We start from the raw sequence: 25,712 nt of genomic DNA, 5'->3' as shown, positions 1-25,712 counted from the left end.
GGAGATCCGCTGGTAAGGTGAGAGCCTGCCTCATAGAATTGTGAATGAACGAGGCAGTCAGTTGCGCATCTAGACCTACTGCGCGATGGATATAATTGATAGGAAGGGTTGAGAAGGGTTTTTGTTGTATTAAGTGGAGAAGAGAAAGAACTCCTTGTTTATTAGCAACAGAAACAACCATGTGCTCTCGCGCACTGAGACTCCCTCACTGATGAAACAATGTCGATGAAAATTGAACAACCTGCCTGGGTTATTGAACGGCTATCCGCTTCAAAGGCACATTGCCGACTTTATGAAGGCCTAATGGAGCCTGTACAAAACTCTCTGAGCCATGACAAGCAATGAACTGGTACCAAAGCTATCTATGTGTTGATTGTTGTATAAAGCGAGGTGAGAGTCGTAAGCTTGACAAGATAAAATGATAAACAGCTTCTGGAGTTTGAGAGCATGCATATCATTGACTGGAATGTCCTGAGAATCAATTTATTGCCTAGTACAGCGATGAATGTAAAACTACTGCCAAGCATGGTGAATGAATTGATATGATATGATATTGCTGACCCTCAATCTTAACATTGTTTTTCATGCCAGCGCCTTGGCCGCTCACAATCTCATCAAAATCAAAAGCAAGAACAACAAGAAACCCGCACCTTTCCCGCACCTATCTCATATTTTGCAGACCACATAAGGGATCTGTACTCGCACAGCAAGCATCACATGTTTGGACTCAATTACAAGTAGTATATCCAAAACAGAAAACAGGCGCGGTCGGTACCGGAGCACACAGTGAAAACCATTAAACAGGGCAACAGGCTCTAAAGTGTTCGTTCACAGCTGGCGCAGTCAATGCTCGTTATAACTTAAACTTGAGCATCGTCAATTGTCTTCTTTGAAAGAGTGCCAGAAGTCCTCTCTTCATGAGTCTCAATTCCTGGAATCTGATGCTATTGGGCGCGCAGCCAAATGTTTGCTAAAGCCGTTTAGCAGACAGGTACAATGAAGTGCCTGCACTTCTGCATCGAGACATGTCGGCTGTGTGCGTTATCTTCCGCCTACATGAATGCAGATAGTCTAATAGACCACAAGTTTGCAACGGTAGCTCAATAGCCTGCTTGCTCAACGGAAATGCTCATGGCCGCCCCAAATAAACAAAACGAACCCTTGGAGCAGAGCCATAGCTGGTTGACCTTCGGGAGCCTTAACCATGGATGGACTGTATGGCAAAAATGGCAGGAATATAATACTTCTCCACAAGAGTGCAAGTATGTACGGACATATACTCGGGGGAAATGCAAAACTATCGATGCGGAGACATGTGGAGGCAACAGGGAGTGGTCTGGGAGACCCTTGGTTAGATAGGTCCACTTAATGATCATCCAAGGTCTTCTGGAAGGGGCAAGCTACTAAATCCAAATGATGGGCTTGGGAACTTGAGAATGTCTACATTCAGGGCAGGCTCTGATTACGCAGTGGGAAGTCCGCAAAGATTGTAGCGTTCTTCTATGAAAGTCTGGTCGACAGAACTATTCTCCGTAATAATGGACGAAACTGGTCGCCTGGCTTAGCAACAGTTTTGGAAACGCATCGAGAGGACGTCCGATTTGACTTGATCGACTAGGGATAAGTGGATGCGATCTAATGAAGCGAGGATAGTCCAGGCGTGCAAGTCACACAGCAAGTTCGTCGAACGCTTGATCCAACCCACACGCTTTGACAGTTGCATGGTCGAGAAGAAATTGTGAAGCAGTGCAAAACACGTGTTCCTTGTCTCAGTTGTGAATTGAAGCCCCTTTCTGCACGTCCGCGGTAGTCAGATTTAAATGTCGTGGAACCAGACTCGGCGATCGGCTCTGGCACGACCAAGGACTGCCGCCCCTAGATCCCTGCCGCCTCCCGGCGTTGGAAACAAAAGCATTCTTTGAGTAGTTGGACGATGAAACATAGTGGGACCCAGAGGGTGATCGGGAGGAGGATCACCAGAATCTGGAGCCACGTTGGCCAGTCACTGAAGTTTTCCAGGAACTAACTGATAATGTGCACCGGGATAGCTGTATCTGCTTGCGCTATCCTGGGAGACCTCGGATTCGTAGTTGCTTTTCCAAGGTTGGGATCGCTGAACCGGTTTCCACGAAATTGTCTGGCTTTGGTCGCACACCGATGCCAAATGGAACAGTTATGTTGTCGGTGCTCTGTTCTTTGATCTGGGCAAGCCTGATACGAGTCATGTAGATTGCGCAAATGGATGCCTATGCTTATTATTATCCATTTCTCGAAGGCGAGAATCATTGCTGGCCGTCGCTCAGAATGAAAACCTGGTTGCTTGTCGAAGATGCACGTCATTGACATCGTCGAAAATCTCGGGTGAGGTACTGTTCTTTGTCATGGTGACCACCAATGTCAACATAATGACAGCCTTGACATCTTCCACCCGAAAAGCACGAACGCCACATCATAGCCATTTCCGGCCAGCAGCAGTGACTCTTTGCCTGAACACGGGACTTTTGATGGGATTGCCGACGGTATAAAAGGGACTCAATAAAGTCTTCACCCATATTTCGAATACTTCATTCATGAATTGGCGGATAGCCTCTTCCGTTTGAGGGCTCGTTGGATTTTGGGGGATCGAAGTCGATGAGATGGTGGAAGCACGACTTCCTGCAGATGCACTGGTCATCGTACTGGGTTGATGGAGTAGCATAAATCGAACATTGGTACCGGTGATAAAGCAACTGATATGAGAATTCGTCGGAGCATAATTATCGATGACTTTAAGCCACATGTTCGGCGTCAGCCACTGGACCTCTTCCACCACATCCAAAGCGGCATGGACAATGAACTGGTTCATGTAGCGGGACGTTTCTCCATTGCGGAAGCGTGCTACACCATCACCGCCAGCCTTGGAAGTGCCGAATGTCAGTTCAAAGACTGGAGAGTCCGTCGGAGAAATGATGACGAAGTAGTAGGACATGGTTGAGGAAAATAGATGCGACCAAATCAGCGAGAAGATTAGGCGAAAGATGCACTGCCGCAAGGCTTGTTGATCACAATTGCCAACAAGGTATGGAGTAGATCAGATGAGATAGTCTGACTTCGTAGGCTAGGTCTGGTAGGTAATATCACCGAAGGTGAGGGAAACAAGGTCGAGGGAGATTCCTGGTTCGGGCGGATAATTCTTGGCGCCAAGGCCAATATACCCGAAATGGCTTAGGTCCTTAGCCTTATCTTAGCCTGCGTCAGCCTGGGAATGTAACCAGAATCCCCAATGTTCCTCTCTCACTTTCCGCCATCGATATGACCTTGTAGAAATCCGCTCTTACCTCATTGCGGCCGATTCCTCCTCGGAACTGCAACGGATCGTCTCGAGCTCTACAGTTGTGCTCTTCCACAAGATTACTCTCATGATGCGTTGCAGTGTCCTCAACAAATGTTTTATGGTTCAGCTGATGCTCGTTGATGCCCAGCCTCACCGACCTGTGCCAATGTTCCAAGGCTAGGCGGCGGAGTGGAGATACAGGAGTGATTTCCGTTGCCAACACTCGCCTGGCTTGTCTCAAGTCTTGGTAATTGTCCTGTCCAACATTTGATGACGTCTTGCCAGGTCTTCTGCTCATCTCTATTCCAACAGGGGCAGTTGCAAGCTGATCTCCTCGCTACTCTTTCGGTTAGTTTGCTCGATCGTGCCCGCAGAATGCCTCCTCTCTCTGGCATACCATTATAGAGATCTGACCATTGACCAATGACATATCCCATCGTGCTCGGAGCAACCCTCCAACCTTGTAAATGTTCCAACGACGAGCCATGCGCCATGCGCCCTCATGTATTGCTTCTGGCGTGCATTCTGAGCTGTGCTTCACCCCTGCGGGCATTCAGGTTCCACCATGATCATTTTCCTAGTCTGGAGAAAGTCTGGGGATACCTTGGCATCTGCTCCAGCCAACGTCCCTCTCGGTGAAATCCTCGGTCTCTTACGTTGAGGGGGCATAGGAGAGCTGGAGGAGGGGACGAAGTCGCTTTATCCGTCGATTGTGATAAGTTGCCTTTAAAAGTTGAAGGTGTTCCCGAGGTGTTCCAAAGTTTCTGAGCGACCACATCCATCTCCAAGCAGGAGGATTCATTCAATTGTCTTTTTGGACCTTTGTCAAACCCGAAAACCTTACGATGACTTCCGAACGACGAAGGTCCTCGGTCGTGCAGGTGAATCGAGAGAATGATGGAATACTCAGGGTGAACGATGATTCTGTCAGACGCATGTCTCAAGCAAATGCCTTCATAGCCGGCGATATTGCGGACGCAAAGCAAGCGTCGCAAAATGAAAAGGACTTGAGCATTCGAGATGCCATCAAGCTCTACAAGAAGGGAATTTGCTTTTCCTTGCTCTTCTCTTTGGCTGTTATCATGGAAGGTCAGTACCGAATGTCCTTTCACACGCCGACGCGGTGAGGGAACCGTGGTCAGGTGGTGTCACATCACGGCCCTTGCTCAAGTACTGACGCCTCGCAAAGGCTACGATTTGTCCCTGATGGGGTCTTTCTACGCATTTCCTCCTTTCAAAAACAAGTACGGCACCGAACCCGACCCGGAAGACGGAGGTCTGTTGATCTCTGCCCCTTGGCAGAGTGGCCTTTCCAATGGTGTCCAGGTCAGTACTACCGCCGTTTCTTGCAACCGGGGTACTCATGTACGTATAGGTCGGTAGCATCATCGGCCTGTATCTCAATGGATGGGTGTCCGAGTTGATTGGTTATAAGAAGACCATGTTCGGCTCGCTCGTTCTCATGTGAGTTCTTCTCGAGTCCCAAATTGTCATGCGCCTGCGAGAGAAACCAACGAAGCTGATGGCTGCCCCTTAATCTAGGATCGCATTTATCTTCCTACCGTTCTTCGCCCAAAACATCCAGACCATCCTGGCCGGCACCATCCTGCAAGGCATCCCATGGGGTGTCTTCCAAACACTCACCTGTACCTACGCATCCGAGGTCACTCCTACCATCCTCCGACCTTATGTAAGTTGAACCCTTATTCTTCTTGCGGGTGTGGTGGCATATCTCGCAAGCTACACGTTTTGCCCCTCAACAAAGGACTTCGTCAAACTAGAAGTAGTACTGATCATCTGACAGTTGACTACATACGTTAATCTATGTTGGGTTTTTGGACAATTGATTGCGGCCGGTGTTCTGCGAGGATTCTTGCAGAGGACTGATCAGTGGGCATATCGCATGTACGTCAAAGACGGCGCTTCTCCACGACCTCAGACTAATTTGAAATATCTAGCCCCTTCGCTCTTCAGTGGGTCTGGCCCGTGCCCATTCTCATCGGCACGATCTTCGCCCCAGAGTCTCCTTGGTGGCTCGTTCGTCAGGGCCGTCTCGAAGATGCGAAGAAGGCATTGCTCAAGATCACGAGCACGAAATGCGGAGTCCGATTTGATGTCGATGACCAGGTACAAATGATCAAGGCTACGAATGAACTCGAAGCTGCCATGTCCGAAGATACTTCCTACCTTGCTTGCTTCAAGGGTATTGACGCTCGACGTACCGAAATCGCTTGTGTCGCCTGGGTGGCCCAAGCGTTTTGTGGTGCAGCTCTGATGGGCTACTCCGTTCAATTTTACGAACGAGCAGGCTTGTCGAATGCAAATGCATTCAACATGAACATCGGACAATATGTGATGGGCGCCATCGGCACCGGTCTGTCATGGTTTCTCATGACTTATGTGGGCCGCCGAGCGATCTACTTCTATGGCCTGGCGGCTATGCTCTGCCTACTTCTCATCGTGGGTGGCCTTGGGACTATGGAGCAGAACGAAGGGGCGAGCTGGGCAATCGGCTCGATCTTGCTGGTCTATACATTCATTTACGACTTCACAGTGGGACCGGTGTGCTACTGTATCGTGGCTGAAATCCCATCTACTCGGCTCAAGATCAAGACTGTTGTGCTTGCTCGCAACTTCTACAACATGGTACGAGCATTCCCGGGATCAATTCTTACTTTGATCTCTTACTGACTTGCCGTGTAGGGCGGTATTGTGAACAACATTCTGATGCCTCGCATGAGGAGAGGTAAGAGACGACTCAAGCGCCATTTCAACGAGGTTTACAACGATGTAGCGGGGAGCACACTAAGGGGCAAACAAAGAGAAAAGATACTCTGTGTAACATACCAGGAAAACCTAGGAGAATATATAGTTGAGCTACCCCTACATGATAATCTAGGCTCCTTAGGCCTGTTACTCCTCAGAGTTTGATATACTACTTTTCTGGTGAACCCAGCCCGATCTGATTATCGAGAACCTTTCGATTTGCAGAAGCGCGATCAGCAAAGAAAGGTACTATATTAAACGAACAAGACCTTATAAGAGTAACAGCCTCACCAATCATATTACCCACTATACAATCTCTATCACTCTACTGTCACTATTCCTATATCCTATCCCTATCCCTTACCCCTTATCCTACGCATGCCCTGCAGACCTTATGTCCAATCGGTATGGCTACTCCGCGTGATACAGCAACACAACCCTTGTCCTCACAAACCACCGGAGAGAGGCATACTCCGAGTTTCAGACCAATCCCTCCACCAGGCACCACTGAAGAGGTCCCACTACGTCGGATGACCATCAGTGAACGCTTTACCCACGAACCCCTGCCCATCAGGACTAAACCAACGGCCACCCTCCCTACTTCAACTCAGGAGGACTACGACTGGGAACACGACTCACACGCCGGAGCAGCCTATAACCCAGACATAAAAAAACCACACGCACGGCAAGAGTTCCACCACAGAGTACCATCCTCAACGCTTCATGCAAACACTAGGTTTCAGGGTCAAGGCCCTACTAGGAGCATCATCGACCCGGACGATTACGTAAATGAACATGAATACCATGACTATATGGAAGAAGTCGACACAGGGCAGTCAATCCGACCCGGCCCAACGCAATCGAGAACAAAGCCTCCACCTCCCCTAAACATACGCTCATCGGACCCTAACATTCAGCCGGAACGACCCCGACACCAACCGGTGTTGGGGGAACTACCACAACAGTACCCCAACTGGCAGAGACGAGGGAGAATGGACCAACAAGTCATTGTCTTGCCACCAATCTCGCGAGCGAACGATTTGTTCTCAGGGGAATCAGGAGAGAACGGTCGCAGATGGTTATATAGACTCGAACGAGATGTCACTATCGATCCCTTCACCGGCTCCCAGCGTTCCCCAGGCGATTGGATTGAGGATGCCACCATGCGTCTGTCAGGGGAAGCAGCAAAGTGGGCGGATAGAAATCCGATTATTAAAAGAATGTTGCGGTCCCCAGGTGCACTCGACCACGAATCCATCTCCCAGTGGAAGGACCTCTTTCTAGAACGTTGGGATGAGACCCCAGACCAAGACAGCAACCCAATGGACGAGCTTCAGGCATTAGCGCAAGGAGAACAAGGCCTAAGAGAATACTACCACTGTACGCTCAACTTGTTGCGAGAAGCTGGAGGGACTGACATCACCGAAAACATTACCCAATTAGGAAGATCAGTGCTCGACACGGCAATACGTGCATTCCTCAACGGAATAGCAAATCCACAGTTGAAGATTAAGATGGCAGGCTACGAACTCCAATCCAACCGTTCACTGAAAGGGGCGCTATTAAAGGCGGAAGGCGAATTAAGGCAGATGCGTGCGGAGAGCATTCTACGAGACCAGGTTCGGAAGAGAGCAATGTCGGATGTCATGGAGCAGATGGCCCAGCACAATGTCTTAGGACGAGTCTGTCCAGCAGAATTGATAACGCAGTATAAGAAACTCACAGTCCAGCCACAAGGGCTAACGACAATCGAACAACCAAAAGCCCTAACCCAGAACGCGACATGGACACCAGCTCACCATGGACAAGGAGTGGCATTTCGATCCACCTCTCAAGGACTGCAAGTCCCACCTGACCAGACAGTCATGAATACACCTAAATACGTCGCACCAAGAGGATCCTACCAACCATACCAGAGATCAAGTCAGCGTCCCAGCTCATACCCAAGCTCCCAGCTACGACAGACAGGCGAGTACGACCCCAAGACATCATCCCACCCAGTGGTACGAGGGGAGGAACCACTCAGGCTATCTAGAGAACATCCATTCTGCACCAGATGTGGTAAGGTGGACCACTACCCAGACAAATGTCGTGAACAACCACTCTCCGAGCCAGAACAGAAAGTCCTTCGAGGCATGCTGGCAGAGGAACTCTCGAAAATCCGCGAGCGTCGCCAATGGAAACAAGACAAATCAGGAGGGGGACTGGACCCCGCACTGGATGCTAACAATGCTGAGACGACTACCGATAACGAGGAGACCCATGTCGACTATCATGGGATAGCCTACATTGATAATGAAGGTGGAGACGCCAATTGGGTAGACGTGCCCATATTCACCCAAGTGACTGAAGAAGGGGTGGAAGTTTACCCAAACGAGCATGGCAAACGAACACAGGATGAAGCTCAAGGGGGAGAGGAGTCCGATCAGATTAGGCCGACAAAGAAATTCAGAACAAAGGGCCCGCGGAAACCAAAACAACCACCCAAGGCCATCGCCGGTATGGTGTCCGAGCCGCCAGTCAATGTCATACAAATGCTCAAGGACACGAAACTACACATTTCAATGCTGCACCTGGGGCAAGTGTCACCGTACGTGCGAGATGAAATTAAGCGATTGTTGGTCGTACCCCGTAAGCCACGGGAAAAGAAGAAGACTACCATCGACCTTGGAGAAGAAGAGGAACAGAACCAGACTAACAACAACAGTCAGATCCAGGCTACCAATGAGGGCCAGACACGACCTACGAATGAGGTGAGCGTGGCCTCGACCGTCTCAACAAGCACTCCAGTCGGCAAAGGAATTTCCAAGTGGAAGTCCCGAGACAAGGCTATCCGAGCATTCGGGATCCCGGTCGTAGTGAGCAAGGGGAAAGGAGAACCACAGTTCAAAGTGTCACGTGAGTTCGTCATCGCCGACCAGGGGTCAGACATCAACTTAGTGTACCCTACCATGTGGAAACATCTAAAGCTCAAACTCCGACCCGTCTCAGAACTAATGCTTCCCCACGCACACCTGTTCATGATCACTGCGGACGGACAGCGCACCTTATTAGACAAGTGGGTGGTTATGAACGTAAAAGTCGCTGGAATAGTTCGCGATGTCTGGGCATTCGCTTGTCCAATCGCAAATCACCGTTTAGCCATGATCCTGGGAACGCCGTATCTCGACGACGTCGACGCACATCTCCATATTAGGACATCAATACTGGAGATCGGAGATACTGCGAGAGGTGAGAGTGTGATATCACTACAGGCCCCAACCGGACAATCCTCCCCAGTGAAATTACAAGCAGAAGTCTTTGAACCTCACGAGCCGGACGAACGTGGAGAGGACGAAGACGCAGGAAACACCACCGATGATTCGTGGAACTCAGAATATGATGGTCCCAGACCAGCAGGGGACGAAACTAGTGAGTCCGGAACTGATGATGACCATGGAAGTCACTCTGAAGCTACTCACCCGGATTTTTAAACGGTCCTAGGCAAGACCGCGGTAAACTGTCCAAGCCATCAGTCAAGATGAAGACCACCCATATCCTCACAAGCAGAATCGGCAGCATGATTATGTCCTGCTCTTGGGAACAGCCCACGGGTCAATTACTAGAGTGCCGATGCCTGACACGGTACGCATGCCTACTCCACCGGTGGAGTAAGAACACCACACATGTTGCTCGCCCCCATCACCAAAAGGGGGATTCAGACCCAGCTGAAGGACCCTACTATGTCAATAACGCCACAGCCGGGAAACAGGGATTCCTGCCCACGTCACACACACCCACACCCTTCCCCACTAACAGAAGACCATTCCGGAGGCCTATTGACACAGACCAGGAGCTCCCGGCACTAGAAGAATGGGCGAAAGATACAGGAATCACGCTCGGGGCATTGGTTCCCGAACACGCCCGACTGGATGTCCTGCAGACATTATGGACATATCGAGACCTAGAATCCACGGGAATTACTGATATGGGCCCACCTACCGACCTACTGCGACACCGTATCAAACTTAAAGAAGGCACCCCAGTGTACAAAGCTCGACAACGCAAGTATGCCCCCGACAAGGAATGGTGGTTCCGAAAATACGTTACCGAAGGTATAGAATCTGGGATGTACGAGCGAACAGTCACTGCAACGGGTCGGTTGTCACAATGGGGAGCGGATCCCGTCATCGTAAAAAAACCAGGGAGGCCAGAACCACGCCTCACCTTCAATTATCACTTTGTGTTCGAACAACCACCTGGAAACCACATGGAACTCGGTGAGCGGGCACATCGATTTCTGTCCATCCCAACTCACCAGGTGTTTTCCCAATTTGATCTCAAGAATGCGTACTGGGGGGTAGAGATCCACCCGGATGACCGACACTACTTCGCATTCAATTGCCCAGGGTATGGACAACTACAGCCCACACGGATGCCCCAGGGAGCTAGATCTTCATCCTTCACTATGAATGAGTTGGGAAACATTATGCTAGGTCCAATCCCACCCCCTTACCCTGAGCCTTCCCTACTGAGCAGTGCTGAGCGTGGTGGAGCGCCGGACCTAGGATTCTACATCGACGACATTTTTGCAGCCCACAGCAACTGGCCTGAACATTGGGGCTGCATCAAGAACCGCATATTACCCCGCTTAGTGTGGGCAAAGGTCAAGCTCTCCCTCAGAAAGATTAAAATCGGTATGGACAACATAGTCGCCCTAGGTGAAGTACACCACGCAGGAGGTGGAATAAACATTAAAGCAGAACGCATCAAACTAATCTTGGATTGGCCAACGCCAGAAGATGCCCGAGCGGTTAGATCCTTTCTCGGGACAGCCGCAACGACTCGGAAATGGGTGAAGAATTATTCAGAGACCGCGAGACCTCTATCGAGATTAACGGGATCCAAGGCCACGTTCCGCTGGGAAGAGGCAGAACGGGTTTCCTTTGACCTCCTGAAGTCCCTCTGCGCCACAGCAGCTTCACGACACGGTTGGGCACCACAGCTCCCAGTACAAATGTACGTGGATGCATCAGGGTACGCCATGGGATGCTACATATGCCAGGCGGTAGATGGGGTGTCCTACCCATTGTTCTACGACTCCCAGCTCTTTAGTCCAGCCGAACGACACTATGACACATACAAGCGGGAACTCAAAACCATCGTCACTTTTGTGAAGAAACACGGCCACTACCTCCAGGGACCAGAGACTTCCACAGTCTTCACCGACCACAAACCATTGGTGGGATTCTTAAACAGTCAATCCCACGAAGACATCTTTGCACGGTGGGCACAAACCCTCCGCCTCCACAACATCCGGTTAGAATATATACCTGGAGAGCGCAATGCAGCAGCGGATGGACTGTCAAGAACAATTTTCAACCATGACTGCACCCCAGATGAGATTACTAAGGAATTGAACGCCAAATTACAGGAGATCGAGAGCACTGGAGACCGGGAGTGGGTCTGGAAATCAGGAAAAGGGGGCTACGCCGACTGGCTCAAATCCCGAGAAAAGGAGAAATTTCAAACAACCACTACAGGGGAAGCAATGGGAGAGCCGTTGGAAAACAATTTAATGACAGGATGGACCACCTTCGGCTACCCCATAGGAACGGACATGGACCCTGGGGCTCAGCCTAAAGTGCCCGCCCCCGGAAGCACTGACACTGAACATGCGGAGGTTGCTTGTCGATGGTATGGTCACCTAATAACATACTACAAGCATCAACAGATTCCACAAGACTGGTCACAGAAGAGACGACAACGATTCAAGACATCAGCAGCAAACTTTCGATGGGACGAGAAACAAACTTCGCTCATACGGAAGGTCGGAGACCACTGGATCCCTTGCATCAAACCAAGCGAAGTAGCCCCTTTACTACAGCGGGTGCACGATCAGTCAGGACACTTCAACGCCGTGATAGTCCTAGAGAAACTCCGCCATAGAGTATGGTGGCCCCGAATGGACAGCGACATTCGGGACTATATCAAAGGGTGTATCCCCTGCATCCAGGCATCGTCAGCCCGACGCACAGCACCTTTGTCTCCAATTCTGTCTTTGTTACCATTTCATATAATCGCTTTGGACCTGGTGGGACCACTACCAAAGACAGCGAGAGGATGCCAGCACATATTATGTGCAGTCGATTATTTCTCCCGCTTCTTGTTCACCGAAACCCTGGACACAACAGACTCTACAGCGACAATAAAGGCATTGGAAAGAATATTTGACCGAACCACAAATCCAATGTCTACTTACACGGACCAAGGTGCAAATTTTGTGTCATTAGAGACTCAACACTGGCTCACACAGAGAGGTATAGGACACAGCCCAGTGCCTTCCCACGCCCACAGATCGGCAGGCATGATAGAGGTAACCAACCGCATCCTACAGAATCGTCTCATCACTGGAAGGGTGGTGACAGACGAAGAAGCAGAGGAGGCTATTCGAATCGGCTGTTTCAAAGATGAAATCATCGACCGTGATTGGGACCTAAGATTGTCGAAAGCCACCTACGACGTAAACCACCGATACATGGCCAAAGTTGGGTACTCACCTGCAGAAATATGCCTAGGAGCGGACCCAAATGAACTCTTGGACCTGGAGAATAAATACCCACGATCGAAACAAAGACTGATTGACTATCTGCACGACGAAGATAGGGACACGTCTTCCGACGTAGTAGACCATCTCCAAGCAATCCAGGTTTTCATGAGGACCCGAAAGACTGTCCAGGAGGAAAACCGAACATCAAATATTCAAGACCAAGAATCCCGAGCTAGTAGGTACGACCGTCACAAACCACTGAGGGACCTTAAAGTTGGGGACTTCGTGTTTGTCCGCCAGTTCACCCCATCACGCAAACTTGAACACAAACATAGAGGCCCCTTCATCATCAGTGGCACTGGAGGAGAACATGGACTCTCATGGAGAATTGCAGACTTGGACGGACAGGACCTAGGACATTTCCACAATGAATCGTTAACCCTATTCAAACCACGGGAAGGTTACCTACAGACGTCAAGCGACACAACACAACTAGGCCCCCGCCACACCCAAGCTTCCAGGAGAGCAAGAATCAACATTGACCGTGACCCTACTACTGGGAAACTATTGATCACAAAGGAGGAAAAGAAGAGCCAACAACCTGGAGTCACCCAGGCAAACATGGAACAAGGGAAACAAACTGTCCTAGGGCCATCTGGTGACAAACAATCCACAGTCAACCCACAAGATAGTGCAGAGACCAAACGAACGGAAGCGCTTCAAAAGGCAGCGGCCGCCATCACACGGAGAAAAGCGAGAGAGGCATCCAGAAAGATAGCAGTCTAACAAGACATCACTCTTATCTCAAAACCGAAGATGGCGACCAATGACGATTCAGGGTCAGAGTACTCTGGTGACACCTCCCTTTCAGAAAAGACCGATACCGATGAAACTCACACTAGGATGACCCGTAGCAAATCTAACAAATCAATACAGGTAGCGGTTACTAAACAACCCCACAACCAAACGGCAGAGCAGCGTGTGGTGATCTCAGCGCGAAGGAAAGAATACCGACAGAAGAACCGAAGCAAAATACTACTCCAAAAAAAGGCATCCAATGAGAGAAATAAGAAGAAGAGACGAGAAGCCGCCAAGCAGTACAGAAAAGACAACCTCGAACAAGTCCGCGCCTACCGGAAGACATACAGTCAGAAAAACAAGGGCAAGATCTCGAAGGCAGGCAAGCTCTACGCCACGAACAACAAGGACAAGATAAAATCCAAAAAAAAAGAGTACCACGCCAAAAACCGGGACATCATCAACGATAGACAGACCGAATGGTATTACCTAAACCAGGAAAAACTTTTAGAGAAGGCGAGAGAGGCCAGGCGAAACGAGACACAAGAAGAGAAAGACGCCCGCCGTCAGAGAAGGAGAGAAAGTTATCACAACATAAACAGGGAGCAAAAAGTGGTGAAGGCCGAGGCAGCCGCCGCCAGAAAAGTGATAACATACGAGAAGAAGCTAACAGGGGCTCGACGCCGGTACCATGAGGTACCGGGCAAGAAGGAGGCAATTCTAACCCAATCAAGGGAATACCACCAAACATCCCAGGGACAGGCCGTCAGACAAATTTACAACAGACAAGAACACGTCAAAGTGAAGAACCGAGCTAACCACAAAAAATGGAGACAACAACCAGAAAAGAAGGAACACCTCAAGCTCTATCATGCTGAATGGCGCCGTAGGAATGAACAAGAAGTCAAGGAGAAGGCCCGAGAGAATTACCTGAAACGTAAGCAAGGTCCAGACTTCAACAAAAAGCGGAATGCATATAAACGGGAGTGGCGCCGGAAGAAGGCCACTGAGAGAGCGGCTACGAAAATCACGAAAGGCACGGATGACGACAACCTCAAGCCCGAGCAAGACAACTCCAGCGACTCGTCAGATGGAGAATTGGATCTCAGTGGAGACTACTATGGAGGAAACGGAGAGCTTCGGGGCAGACTAGACACGGATGGAACGCTGGACCCTTTCTCACTTTCAGAAATTGCCCGACAGGCCATGCTGGATGTACGAGCAGACGACCTAACACCTTGGGCATGGAGGCAGATCTTGGAGGTAGTGACCGACTACTACCAAACACGACGAGACCCTGAGGCCCAAGTCATCGTGCGAAACTTCCTGAGTCATCTTAACATCACAGTCGTCGACCCACCCACTCAGACACAAGACCAGGTGTTAGATGAATTAAGACGCCAACATAACCAAGCCCTTAGAGCTACTCCAGTCAATCGAAAGTCCCAATTCGACGAGGACAGTGATGGAGGAGATGTCGAGACACGATAACTTCCCATAACGAATGGATGTTCTGTTGTCGAGCTTTGTGGACCACAATACCAACGAGAGAAAGCAGAAGAAAGATACTATTACTTACTCAAGTCACTCCTTTAAGAATAACTTCAATTCGCGAGACAAGAGAGTCTCACTAGTCACCTTATTTTTATTCACATTGCGCAATATTACCTCTCGACCGAGGACGGTCGAACTTCCCCATCCTGTGTAGGAGAGGTAAGAGACGACTCAAGCGCCATTTCAACGAGGTTTACAACGATGTAGCGGGGAGCACACTAAGGGGCAAACAAAGAGAAAAGATACTCTGTGTAACATACCAGGAAAACCTAGGAGAATATATAGTTGAGCTACCCCTACATGATAATCTAGGCTCCTTAGGCCTGTTACTCCTCAGAGTTTGATATACTACTTTTCTGCATGATTGGGCTTAATGCATGGGACTGGGGTGCCAAAACCGGTGAGATCTGCAAGTCATACAGACTGATGTTCTCCTTCGCTGATCATTGTTTTAGGATTCTTCTGGGCTGGTGCCTGCTTCATCCTTTGCACTTGGACTTATTTCCGCCTCCCAGAGGCCAAAGGTCGTACGTACGGTGAACTTGATGTCCTCTTTGAGCACAAGGTCAGCGCCAGAAAGTTCCACAAGACCAAGGTCGATCAATTTGCCGGCGAGCATACCGAGATCGTCCAGGAGACTTCTGACAGTGATGTTGAGAAGACATTACATGAGCACAGAGGATAAGCACTGCAAATCTAGATTGGGGCTACTCTTAATAATGAGCTTTACTTGTGGTCTTGAAAGATCAAAGATCATGAATGTTGGGCATGTAAGCCCTAGAGTTGCAAGAGTTCCAAAGTGGTTGATTGCAAAGTTTTGTTGAAGTCGGGGGACTCCTCAATTCGATTGTGACAAGTTGAAATACGGTAATCATGGGGTCAACATACCTATCAAACAACGATAGTAACTTACTTGAGATCTTCATGGTTCTTGTTGTAGCTGAGTCCTCGTGACCGTTCATCAACCCGTACCTGCCTCGAAAAACTCCCAACCTGATGACATCATGAGATTACGTAAGGTAAGGCCGAGCCTCTCCACATTTTCTCCAAACGTCAGGATGAACTTCTCCTGCATTCAAGACCTCACAATGTTTTGTTCAATTCTCGCCCCGAGTTGAGCTCCCCGCCAGCCTTCAAGTCTCTGTGTGAATGTAAGGGACTATGCGCAGGTGCCTCAGCACATCCGCGCGAGCCTTCAGTCATGAAAATCCCCTAGTGAGTAATGTCATCTATCCAGGAAACTCGTCTTGCCCAATCGCGTTCTCTGCGACCGTTCCTCCCACGCTCATCGACATCTTCCTACTCACTTCGTGCACGAATATCTGACCCCGAAGCAAAACAGGGTCTCCCCAAAAAGCCGGCACCAGGCCGCCCTTGGCCAGCACCCACAATCCCACGGGCACAACGAGGCCTTCCCCAAAAACGAAGGATACCAAATGTATCACACATCATCGCTGTCTCCAGCGCCAAAGGAGGCGTGGGCAAATCGACCCTGGCAGTGAACCTGGCGCTCTCGTTTTCACGGCACGGCGTGCGCACAGGGATCCTCGACACCGATATCTTCGGGCCCTCGATCCCGACCCTTCTTGGACTCAGCGACGCAGGGGAACCGAAGCTGTCTGACAAAAGCCAACTCCTCCCGCTGGTCAGCTACGGCCTGAAGAGCATGAGCATGGGATATCTGCTACCCAGCGAGGATGCGCCGGTGGCGTGGCGCGGGCTGATGGTTATGAAGGCCCTGCAACAGCTGTTGCACGAGGTGGACTGGGCGCAGCCAGCGCCGTTGGATCTGCTCGTGCTCGACCTCCCGCCCGGCACGGGCGATGTCCAGTTGACCATTGGGCAGCAAGTGGAGCTGGACGGCGCGGTCATCGTCTCCACGCCCCAGGACATCGCCCTCAAGGACGCCGTCAAGGGCGTCGCCATGTTCCGCAAAATGGGTATCGACGTGCTCGGTCTCGTCCAGAACATGAGCGTCTTCGTCTGCCCGCATTGCCACAACGAGACCCGCGTCTTTGCGCGGAGCGGCCACCAGCACGGAAATGGGCACCGGCCGATGGGACTAGGAGGGGCAGAAGCGCAAGCACAAGCCCTGGGCATCGACTTCCTAGGCGATGTTCCCCTCGACCCCAACATCTGCGCGGACGCCGACAGCGGCATGCCGACCGTCGTTGCTGAAGAAGCGAGCGGCCAGAAACTGAATTCCAAGTACTACGAGGACATTGCCGAGAAGGTGGCCAAGAAAATCGGCTTGAGCTGCTGGACCTGAAAAAAAAACCTTGAATTATTGAGTGGTGAGCTGTTTGGTGGCAGGAGGGCACCTTCGCACCGGTGTTCTCTTTCTCCTTAACTCCTAGAAGGCATGTACGGTGCTGATTGCAGGCTGGAAACCTAGTCTGTGTGATGCTCAATTCTGCGTGATGCCTGGTTCTCTTGCCCAATAGTTGTAACTAGGTAATTGACGTTATCCTCACTCAGTGAGCAACGATAACCCGCCTTTGAATGTGCTCTCTTCGAGTTCCGGACCCGTGGCGCAGCAGGAATGGCGCTAATCCGTCGCCAATTGTAGATACTTATACCAGTACATACAAAGCTTCCAGATATGCACGCGTTTGCGTTTGTAATGCGACACGACAAACCGGACGTAGTCGATAAATATGCGTCTTGAGTTAGACTATCTAGGGCATAGGTAGATATATGATACGAACATTAACAGTATTACACTTTTGACATATTCGTCTTTGTCTTTGCGTCTTTCAGGTGGTTAGTCGATCTTACAACACGCGCCTTGGTATCCACATATATATACAGCCGACGCAGGAACCATACATACTCTATTGACCTCGCTGCATCGGGTATCAGGCCCTCTAGCAGACGGACTCAAAGAATCACGGCTTCTCCATCGCGGTCTCGAACTGCGTGTCTGTGCGACCATAGAGCTTTGGTCGGTCTGGAATTGCCTGCGTTTCCGCCGGGATCGTAGCGGCAGCAGTCTCAGTCTGCTTCTCGGTCTGGGCCTCGGCTCCAAAACCCAGGGGCTGCTTCGCTGGGACGTCTGCTTTGGGGGTTTCCGGACCGTGTTCCTGTCCCTGATCCGGAAGTTTGCCGTTGGGAACGCCCACGCCATCACTGCTGGCATCATCCTGTTCGGCGGCGCCATCGCTCTCCTTACTCGGGCTCCCCTCGACGAGGCTGGAGATGCCCTCCATGCGGACCACAGCGGTGGTGCTCGTGCTTCGCAACGGGTGCATTCGGCCCATTCCTTCGTCTTGCTGGTGGCTCTGCAGCCTCTCTAGACTCCTTTGACTCCGGGGCGAATCGTTCCCTGCGTTGCCGTGACGCGAGGCTGTCGTCGGCGACGAGGGTCCACCATCGACGTTATCGGGCAGGGGGCTGTCGAAGTCAGAGAACACGCTCCTGGTTTCGTTGGCCAACGGGCTGCCTGGTCTGGTCGTTGGTGCTAGTGACCTGTCGTCCGCGCCGTCTGCAAGGCCTTGACCGTTCAAGCCAATGACCCCTGGAGCGGCGAAGACCGCACAAGTCGATGCGTCGTCTGGGACAATTCTACTGCGTCCGGTCATGATGCTTGCGGCCTCAGACGCGGGCCCCGTGCTGGTTGAATCATCCCGGAGGTGCGATGCGGTCTTGAATTTGGGGATGAATCCTGCTGAGAGCAGGCCGGTCTCGGGTGATTCCACGGCCGAGTCGGCGGGTGACTGTGTCGTGATTGTCGGTGGTGGCATCGCCGATGTTGAAGAGGAGGCAAGGTCTGGGGATTTGGCCCCTTGTTGTTGTTGTTGTTGTAGTTCCGAGTCGGCAGCTACAATGGCGGGAATTGGCGGCGGATCAAAATCCATCCCCTCGGTTTGACCGGCATCCGTGACGGTGACCGTTCGTCGACGGCCAGCTTGGGGTTTGGAATCAAATGTCTTCCTCCGGCGTCCACTTGCGCTACGGTGGCGGGAACCGCTTTGATGCCGAGTCGTCGTGAGGGGCGGGGCTGCGTGGGCCGGGGTGATCTCAGAATTCCCCTTGCGCATGGGGGCTGGTAATTCTGGAACACCGAGACCGACAGGCTGGGCTTCTTTCTCTTCTGCATTCTCCATTTCGACCGCTTCCTCTTCTCGTCGGAGTGTTGCTGCATCATGCCTACTGCCCCAGCCACTCCACATGGCGAGACCATAACTCTTCTGCTGTTTCATGGTGGCTGGTGCTTTCTCTGTTCTTCTCGCAGCGAGTGAACTCGGGGGAGGATGTTCTCCAATCTCACCCGGCCGTAATTCGTTGCTTGCGAATAGCCTAATGCGCTCTTTCTGTATTTTCCTCCTCGTGGTGGCGTACTTGTCGTCCCAGATCTTGCGGGCTTGGAGCCACTTCTGCACCGGTCCGGGTTTGACGGCCCCCACTTCATCCGGACTCAGCTGCAACGCGGGTAAGTCTGACGCTTCCGCCAGACGATACAACCTCCCAGATCGGTCAATGCGTTCCCGAATCATGTTGTTCTCAAAGACTGGAAGTGCATCACCGGCTCTGCCGACGCTCCCAGTGGCGGTGTTGAGGTCCAATTTCTGCTTCGTCAGGCTATCCGTCGAGGACTCGATTCCTTCTGATTCGCTGTAAGCTCCGGAGGAGATGATCGAGATGTTGTCATCATCCACGATTTCGATCGCCCGTCTTTGCGCTCTGGCCAAAGCCCATGCGCCGAATTGAGCTATCGATCTATACATATATTTTGCTGGTCTGGTGAAGGACAGAGTCGGTGCAACATGGCAGAGATCTTCCCATACTTGTAATTGCACTGGTGTGGGCTTGTGTTTGTTGAGCATAGTATCGTTCGGATCGTACAGTGACCTATGTGTTTTACCCAAGGGATATTTCAAAGGGTTCGCCGCTTTGTGTGCTAGATAAATTTGTTCGTCGCGAAGAACCTCACCACCTCCCGTGAGAATCAGAAGCGGAGGGAGTCCGCCCAGGGATGGTTGCAAGACCGGAGAGACCAATGGATGTGTGAGGAGCTGATTTGTCGTGTACATCTGGATCTGCTCCTTCAGCGTGACTTGTTTCCCTTCAAGTTCGATTGTCAGATGACGTCGAGGAATCTGCTTCGCAGCCGCAGCTTGCATTTCTAGAGCCGGGAAAGGTTCTTTGCTCTGGTCTTCCGAACCGCGAGATGGTTTCTGCTTGGCAAAAGTAGATATCGGGCGCGATTTTTGTGATGCCTTGGAGTTTGCATTGCCCCTGGCGGCCTTTTCAATGATTTCCATTTCGTCCTCCGTCGGCGGAGGCCAAAACTGAGACGGCTTTTGCATAAAGCCATGGGCGGGAATATAGTCGAAGCTATTATCCCCCACCAAGCTGGGGAAGGAATGGGTCAGGTCGACCCAAGGAGATATCAGGATTGCGCCGGCTGGCAGTGGCATGGATCGATCTCGGAGCATGCACAGGATGGACACGACCATGCCTCCACCTGCTGAATCACCGGCGAGGATAATTTCACTTGGGTCGTGGATGCTCAGGAGGTACAGATATGCAGCCAGACAGTCCTGCAAGGCACATGGGAAGGGGAATTGCGGTGCAAGCCTGTACCTGGGAGCGAAGACCCGTGCTTTGAGCTTGCGAGCATGTCTTTGCATCTGGTACCGGTGCTCGTCGACGCTGCCAAAGAAATATGCACCTCCATGGATATAGAGCATGATCCGTCGGCTCCTGTCACCTTTCTTCTTCTGCTCGTTGTAGTGCGCCCTCATCTCGATCCATTCTGCCTTCAAGTCATTGTCCTTGGGCCGCCACTGCCACCAGTTTTTCCCTCCCACTTGCTCAACCCCTTGCGGACCTAAGTGTGCAATGATCGTTTCGGCCGCTTTGGTCATGTGCACAGATGGAATAATGACATTCTCCGTGCGCACCCAGGATGGGCTAGGTACCCATTGAGCTGTAAAGGCCTGCAGGTCCTCGACGGTATGGTGTGAGGCATACTCTAGAAACGACCGGATGAGGTGCAGCCCTTCATCGTAACGGATGTGAGCGGTGGGCTTCTCTCGCCGCGATTTCCGGTTGGCATACTGGCGAGGACATAGTGTCAGCAACATGGTCATAAGTGGCATGCGAGCAACGGCCCTCGTACATGAGAAATATAGGTCTTGACGACGGTGGGCGTGACTGCCGCTCCAACGCCCACGGTGGTGATGGGCATGTTTATTTTACCCGTGGACCACGCGTTGGTCAAACATCACATCAAGGTGCGCCAGCAAATTCCACAGAACAAGCAAAATTGGGGTCGACGATGGAATGAAAGGAACAACATCGGCTGCACAGTAAGGGAAAGGAGAGTCTGAAGGATTCCTCGGTCAGTAGTTAGGTCGTTTCATTGCAGCGCACGGGGCATTGTTTGGGGGTGTTGGTCGACGGTCAATACAACTCAGCACTTGAAAGGTCTCCTTGGAAACTCCGTCGCGCACAGCCACGGGTCTCCGCGCTTCCCGCATCATTACGTCATGGTCATCACGCTTAACTTAAGCATGATCTGAGCCCAAGCCCTGAGCCTTGTCTATATATAAGTCAAGCTTGGACATCGACAAGGCTCGAGTTACGCACTGATCATTGCCGTGGTGGACCTTGAACTTACAAACAGTCGGATATCGCGACTGAATGATCATAACAGATATGTATATCTTGAGACGAAGCCATAGACGGCTGTCCTCCCAAATCCAAGAACTACCGGCATTCCCTTTCATGACCATCTTCCCCTCCAAGCTTGATCGAGGTCCTCATCGCTCGAGCCCTTTTGCTTCTTCCGTGCAATTCCCTCCTTTACACACTCCGCCACGTCTTCCGCGGTCGTTCCTCGTTTCCGTTTCTCCACTCTCTCTTCACCCAGGACCGTGTCGTCGGCGATCAACTTATATATCTCCGCGATCCCTTCGTAGATCTGGCCACCACCAATCCCATGACCGAAGCCGCCATCCTCGGTGAACGTCTCGCCAATCTGTCGCATCTCATCGACCCAGCGATACGCCTTTGGGGGCATACCAACCAGACCACCGGTTGCAAGCGCCAGCGTATTGGGGCTGTATTCTTTGAGGTGCGCTTGCAATTGCGGCAGGACCCCGGCCGTTTGGGCTGTCGTGAACGAGAGGATGGACAATGCCGTCAAACCTTTGGTCAGTGATGCGAAGCACGCTTTGAGTGCAGAGCCAGGGCCGATGGTGGCGCCCACTATCTTGATATTCAAAAGTGAGATGAGAGCGTCTGGCAGAAGATCCGTGATTCCGGGTCCGGAGAGCACGATAGAGGGACGCTTCCAAGTCTGGTCCTGCTTCAAGGACGGTGGGCCGCCGATAATACCGCCGTCCAGGTATTTGATCGGGATCGGGTCCGGCTCGGGCTGTGAGTTCTTGCGGAATGAGAATGACCTCGTTATCGAGAGTCTACGGGGTGACGGTGGTGAGAGTTCGGCGGTGAAAAGACCCGCGATGGTCTTTGCGCTGCGTGGGGAAATGGCGTTCAGGTCGATATAGGTCAAGCTCGGTGCTTGGCCGAGTACCGCGGTTCCTTTTCTCTCGCTTCGTCGTTTGATCGCCTCAGGGTTTTTGCACGCTATCAAAGCTCGTTTCGCGGTTGCGATGGCATCCCTGGGTGGGACAATGCTCAAGATGATGTCAGACTCGGCAACGAGTTCTTCGTCAGAATCAAGGGAGACGATCTGGGCGGCTCTGATCCTTTCTACTGTATGTTTGCTTTTGATTCATTCAGCGGTCAGTACAACGTCGATTTCGAAGGGGCTTGCCTTCTGCCTTTTGCAACCGTGTAGATCGTGTAGTCATGATGTCGTAATAATCGGGCAATCCCCAGTCCCATATCCCCAATTGAGATGATGCCCACCGCAAGCTTGACCTGCGAAGATGTTGCCATTTTACAGACCTTGAGAAAGTTGATCGGCAAAGTCAAAGAGGACGATGGAAGGAGTGACTAAGGTTGGACAAAGCCTTTGATGTTGGTTGATCACGAGGGCAGTGGGTTGTAGGCCAACTAGCGGGCCAACGGGGGCCCTGTCTACGGAGTGCCTTGAAGTACAGTACGAGGTGTCAGCGGTAATTTTCCACACCCCCCAATTTTAGCGTAAAGCGGGGAACTAGCCAAATTAGGTCATCTGTACGCGCTAAGCCTAGTTAGGAATTTAAAGTGGCGCGCTAATACAGCATCAAAACTGTCCGGGGGACAAGGTTTAGGATCTATAATGGAAGTAGCCGAAGACCGTAGAAAGAAGGAGTAGAATATATAGTCGCTTTCTATCTTATTGAATGACTTAAGATCTATCTAAGTAAAGGAGTATAGGCCTGTTTTATATAGGCGTAGGCTCCGTTATAATATCTCGTAAGTACGAGAGTAATTGCCGAGCATTCGTAAATACGAGTTAACTCCTAGGATGCTTAGAAATTAAGTTGAGTGATTTCTAATCCTATAGAATAGAATGGCGTTTTATAGAATCTTCCGTAAGGCTTAAGTATAGCCTTACCAAATAGATACTACGTGATCCTAGCTTATATAAGCCTAATCACGTGACTAGGCGTTGATAGGGTATCGCTTAGTCTTAATAAAAACAATCGATTTTTACGATTTTATACTTACACGCGTAGTACTTCTTCTAATAGATATTCTACTATTATTTCCACTATAACTTACTACTATTTATAGGTATATTACTACTACTATTAGTACTATCTATTCTCTATAGATTCTCATCCTATAACTCCACCTCCTACTCCTACTATTCCTCCTCCTAATCCTATTACTCCTACTCGTCCAAAACGCCTATCACGCGATGTACGTATTTAAGTACTTACACTTTATAAGCACGACTATTCCTATAAAGATATAGCAAAACGCTTAGGAATTACAAAAAGTGCTGTGGCGTATACCTGTCAACTATAAAAAGTGACACCTCAGTATAGAAAAGTAGAACGGCCACCTAGGTTGACTATTAAGGAGATCGATATACTTGAGGAGTACGTTATCTCCTCTAGTAAAGTACGTCGAATGTCATATGAGCAATTAAGAGCTACTCTATTTAATAATCGACTCGACATCGGTATTTACTCTATTAAGATAGCGTTATACTCACGTGGATATCGTAGGCGAGTTGCTATTCTTAAGCCTCCTTTATCAGCTAAGAATATAGCAGCGCGCCTACGCTTTGCACAAGAGTATATCTCCTGGACAATAGAGTAATAGAGTACTATTCTATGGAGTAACGAAACCTAGGTGACTCTAGGACCTCATCGGCGCGTATACATTACACGAAAATTAGGTGAAGCCTTTCTCCCTAAGTGTATAGAGAAACGTATATAAAGACCTAAAGGGTAGATATTTTAGGGCTGTTTTAATGGAGGTATTAAAGGCCCAGGAGTCTTTTAGGAAAAGGACTAGGGTACTATTAATGTATAGACCTATTAATAGTACCTTATACCGATAATTAACGGTTAGATACTATATTAGGGCTCGAGGCGCTTAGTCATGAGAGAAGAGAGAAGGGGCCTTAGTATAGAAGAATAAGTAAGGAAGGAAGAAAGTAGACGATCGAAGAGATAAGCAACGGAGGACGAGTAACCTAATATACGCGAGCTTACGTTAAGTACTAGATAGTAGTTATAAGAATATAGTTTATAGAATTAAGAGCGTTTTTCCTTCTACGAGTTCGGCTATATAACTATATAGCCTAAATTTTAGTAGTAGTAACCTTTACGAATAAAGCTATTACGACTTTATATACGTCTATTACGAGAAATCTTAAAAGTATAGTTCTTTAGCGAACTTAAGACTATAGAGATCGATAGCGTTACTATTCCTTCGCTAATATAGATAAGTAAAGAGTATCGTTTTAGTTATAGCTACTATATTATTCGTTTTAGCGTCGATTAGTTCTTATCCTACGATCCTAGAAGAAAGAGAATTTCTAGTAACGTAGCCCTACTCCCTTATCCGACCTATAGGATAGGCGAGAATATATATCGATTTAATCTTAATATAAATAGTACTTCTTAAGAGAACGAACGAGTATTATAAGTATATTATCTTATAAAGGACCTTAGAACTATAGAAAAGACGACTACTAACGGTTAGACCTAGAAGAAAACTATCCTAGAAGGTTAAAAACTATAAAAGAACGAGGTATTAATTTAACCTTAAGAACGACGAAAAAATAGATATACGATACTTTCGAAACTATCGGAGGAATATTTTATTAAGAAAGCTTTTTCCTAACTTAAAATCGAGCGAAAAAGTTTAGAAATAACTTTACTAGAAATTCTTAAGTACCTTATTCGCTTAATTAAATTAAGATACTTATTTAGAACGTATAGAAGTAAATCCGAGGACGAATATAATTCGAGCGTAAGGTATTCGAAAAGTTAAGAATAATTATAGATACTTAACTAAAATTCGTTTCGGCTATATAACTATATAGTTTAACGAGACGAGTCTTTAGAAACTAATAAGTATCTTAATAATTCTTTTAGAATTATAATAGATAAGAAAAATAACTAAGTAGTAGATTAGTTATTTTATTTTTATTAAGACTAAGCGATACCCTATTAACGCCTAGTTATATAATTAGGCTTATATAAGCTAGGATTACGTAGTATTCATTAGGCAAGGCTATACTTAAGCCTTACGGAAGATTCTATAAAACGCTATTCTATTCTATAGGATTAGAAATTACTTAACTTAATTTCTAAGTATCCTAGGAGTTAACTC

General features: G+C 49.6%; 6 protein-coding genes across 6 annotated transcripts; 3 read left to right on the top strand and 3 right to left on the bottom strand.

The window, feature by feature from the left end:
• Window positions 1–2,449: 2,449 nt before the first annotated feature.
• On the bottom strand, window positions 2,450–2,968 carry A1O9_12992 (uncharacterized protein; the record flags this gene model as incomplete). Its single annotated transcript, XM_013398089.1, has 1 exon — window positions 2,450–2,968. One exon carries the CDS (start codon window positions 2,966–2,968, stop codon window positions 2,450–2,452), a length of 519 nt encoding a protein of 172 aa, XP_013253543.1.
• Window positions 2,969–4,158: 1,190 nt separating this feature from the next.
• On the top strand, window positions 4,159–6,244 carry A1O9_12991 (MFS transporter, SP family, general alpha glucoside:H+ symporter; the record flags this gene model as incomplete). Its single annotated transcript, XM_013398088.1, has 7 exons — window positions 4,159–4,402; window positions 4,503–4,639; window positions 4,689–4,777; window positions 4,856–5,003; window positions 5,118–5,218; window positions 5,272–5,959; window positions 6,017–6,244. The coding sequence occupies 7 exons, from the start codon at window positions 4,159–4,161 to the stop codon at window positions 6,242–6,244; spliced, it is 1,635 nt and encodes a 544-aa protein (XP_013253542.1).
• Window positions 6,245–15,320: 9,076 nt separating this feature from the next.
• On the top strand, window positions 15,321–15,645 carry A1O9_12990 (MFS transporter, SP family, general alpha glucoside:H+ symporter; the record flags this gene model as incomplete). The annotated part of the gene is made up of 2 exons (XM_013398087.1): window positions 15,321–15,360; window positions 15,416–15,645. 2 exons carry the CDS (start codon window positions 15,321–15,323, stop codon window positions 15,643–15,645), a joined length of 270 nt encoding a protein of 89 aa, XP_013253541.1.
• A 537-nt stretch (window positions 15,646–16,182) lies between these two features.
• Window positions 16,183–17,229, top strand: A1O9_12989 (uncharacterized protein; the record flags this gene model as incomplete). Its single annotated transcript, XM_013398086.1, has 1 exon — window positions 16,183–17,229. One exon carries the CDS (start codon window positions 16,183–16,185, stop codon window positions 17,227–17,229), a length of 1,047 nt encoding a protein of 348 aa, XP_013253540.1.
• A 619-nt stretch (window positions 17,230–17,848) lies between these two features.
• Window positions 17,849–21,153, bottom strand: A1O9_12988 (uncharacterized protein; the record flags this gene model as incomplete). Its single annotated transcript, XM_013398085.1, has 2 exons — window positions 17,849–21,022; window positions 21,085–21,153. The coding sequence occupies 2 exons, from the start codon at window positions 21,151–21,153 to the stop codon at window positions 17,849–17,851; spliced, it is 3,243 nt and encodes a 1,080-aa protein (XP_013253539.1).
• Window positions 21,154–21,690: 537 nt separating this feature from the next.
• A1O9_12987 (uncharacterized protein) lies at window positions 21,691–22,871 on the bottom strand (the record flags this gene model as incomplete). The annotated part of the gene is made up of 2 exons (XM_013398084.1): window positions 21,691–22,678; window positions 22,723–22,871. The coding sequence occupies 2 exons, from the start codon at window positions 22,869–22,871 to the stop codon at window positions 21,691–21,693; spliced, it is 1,137 nt and encodes a 378-aa protein (XP_013253538.1).
• Between the last annotated feature and the right edge of the window lie 2,841 nt (window positions 22,872–25,712).

The sequence above is a fragment of the Exophiala aquamarina genome (genome assembly GCF_000709125.1).
Source record: "Exophiala aquamarina CBS 119918 chromosome Unknown aczIA-supercont1.40, whole genome shotgun sequence".
NCBI classification, from domain to species: Eukaryota; Fungi; Ascomycota; class Eurotiomycetes; order Chaetothyriales; family Herpotrichiellaceae; genus Exophiala; species Exophiala aquamarina.
This window is presented reverse-complemented; position numbering and strand designations above follow the sequence as displayed.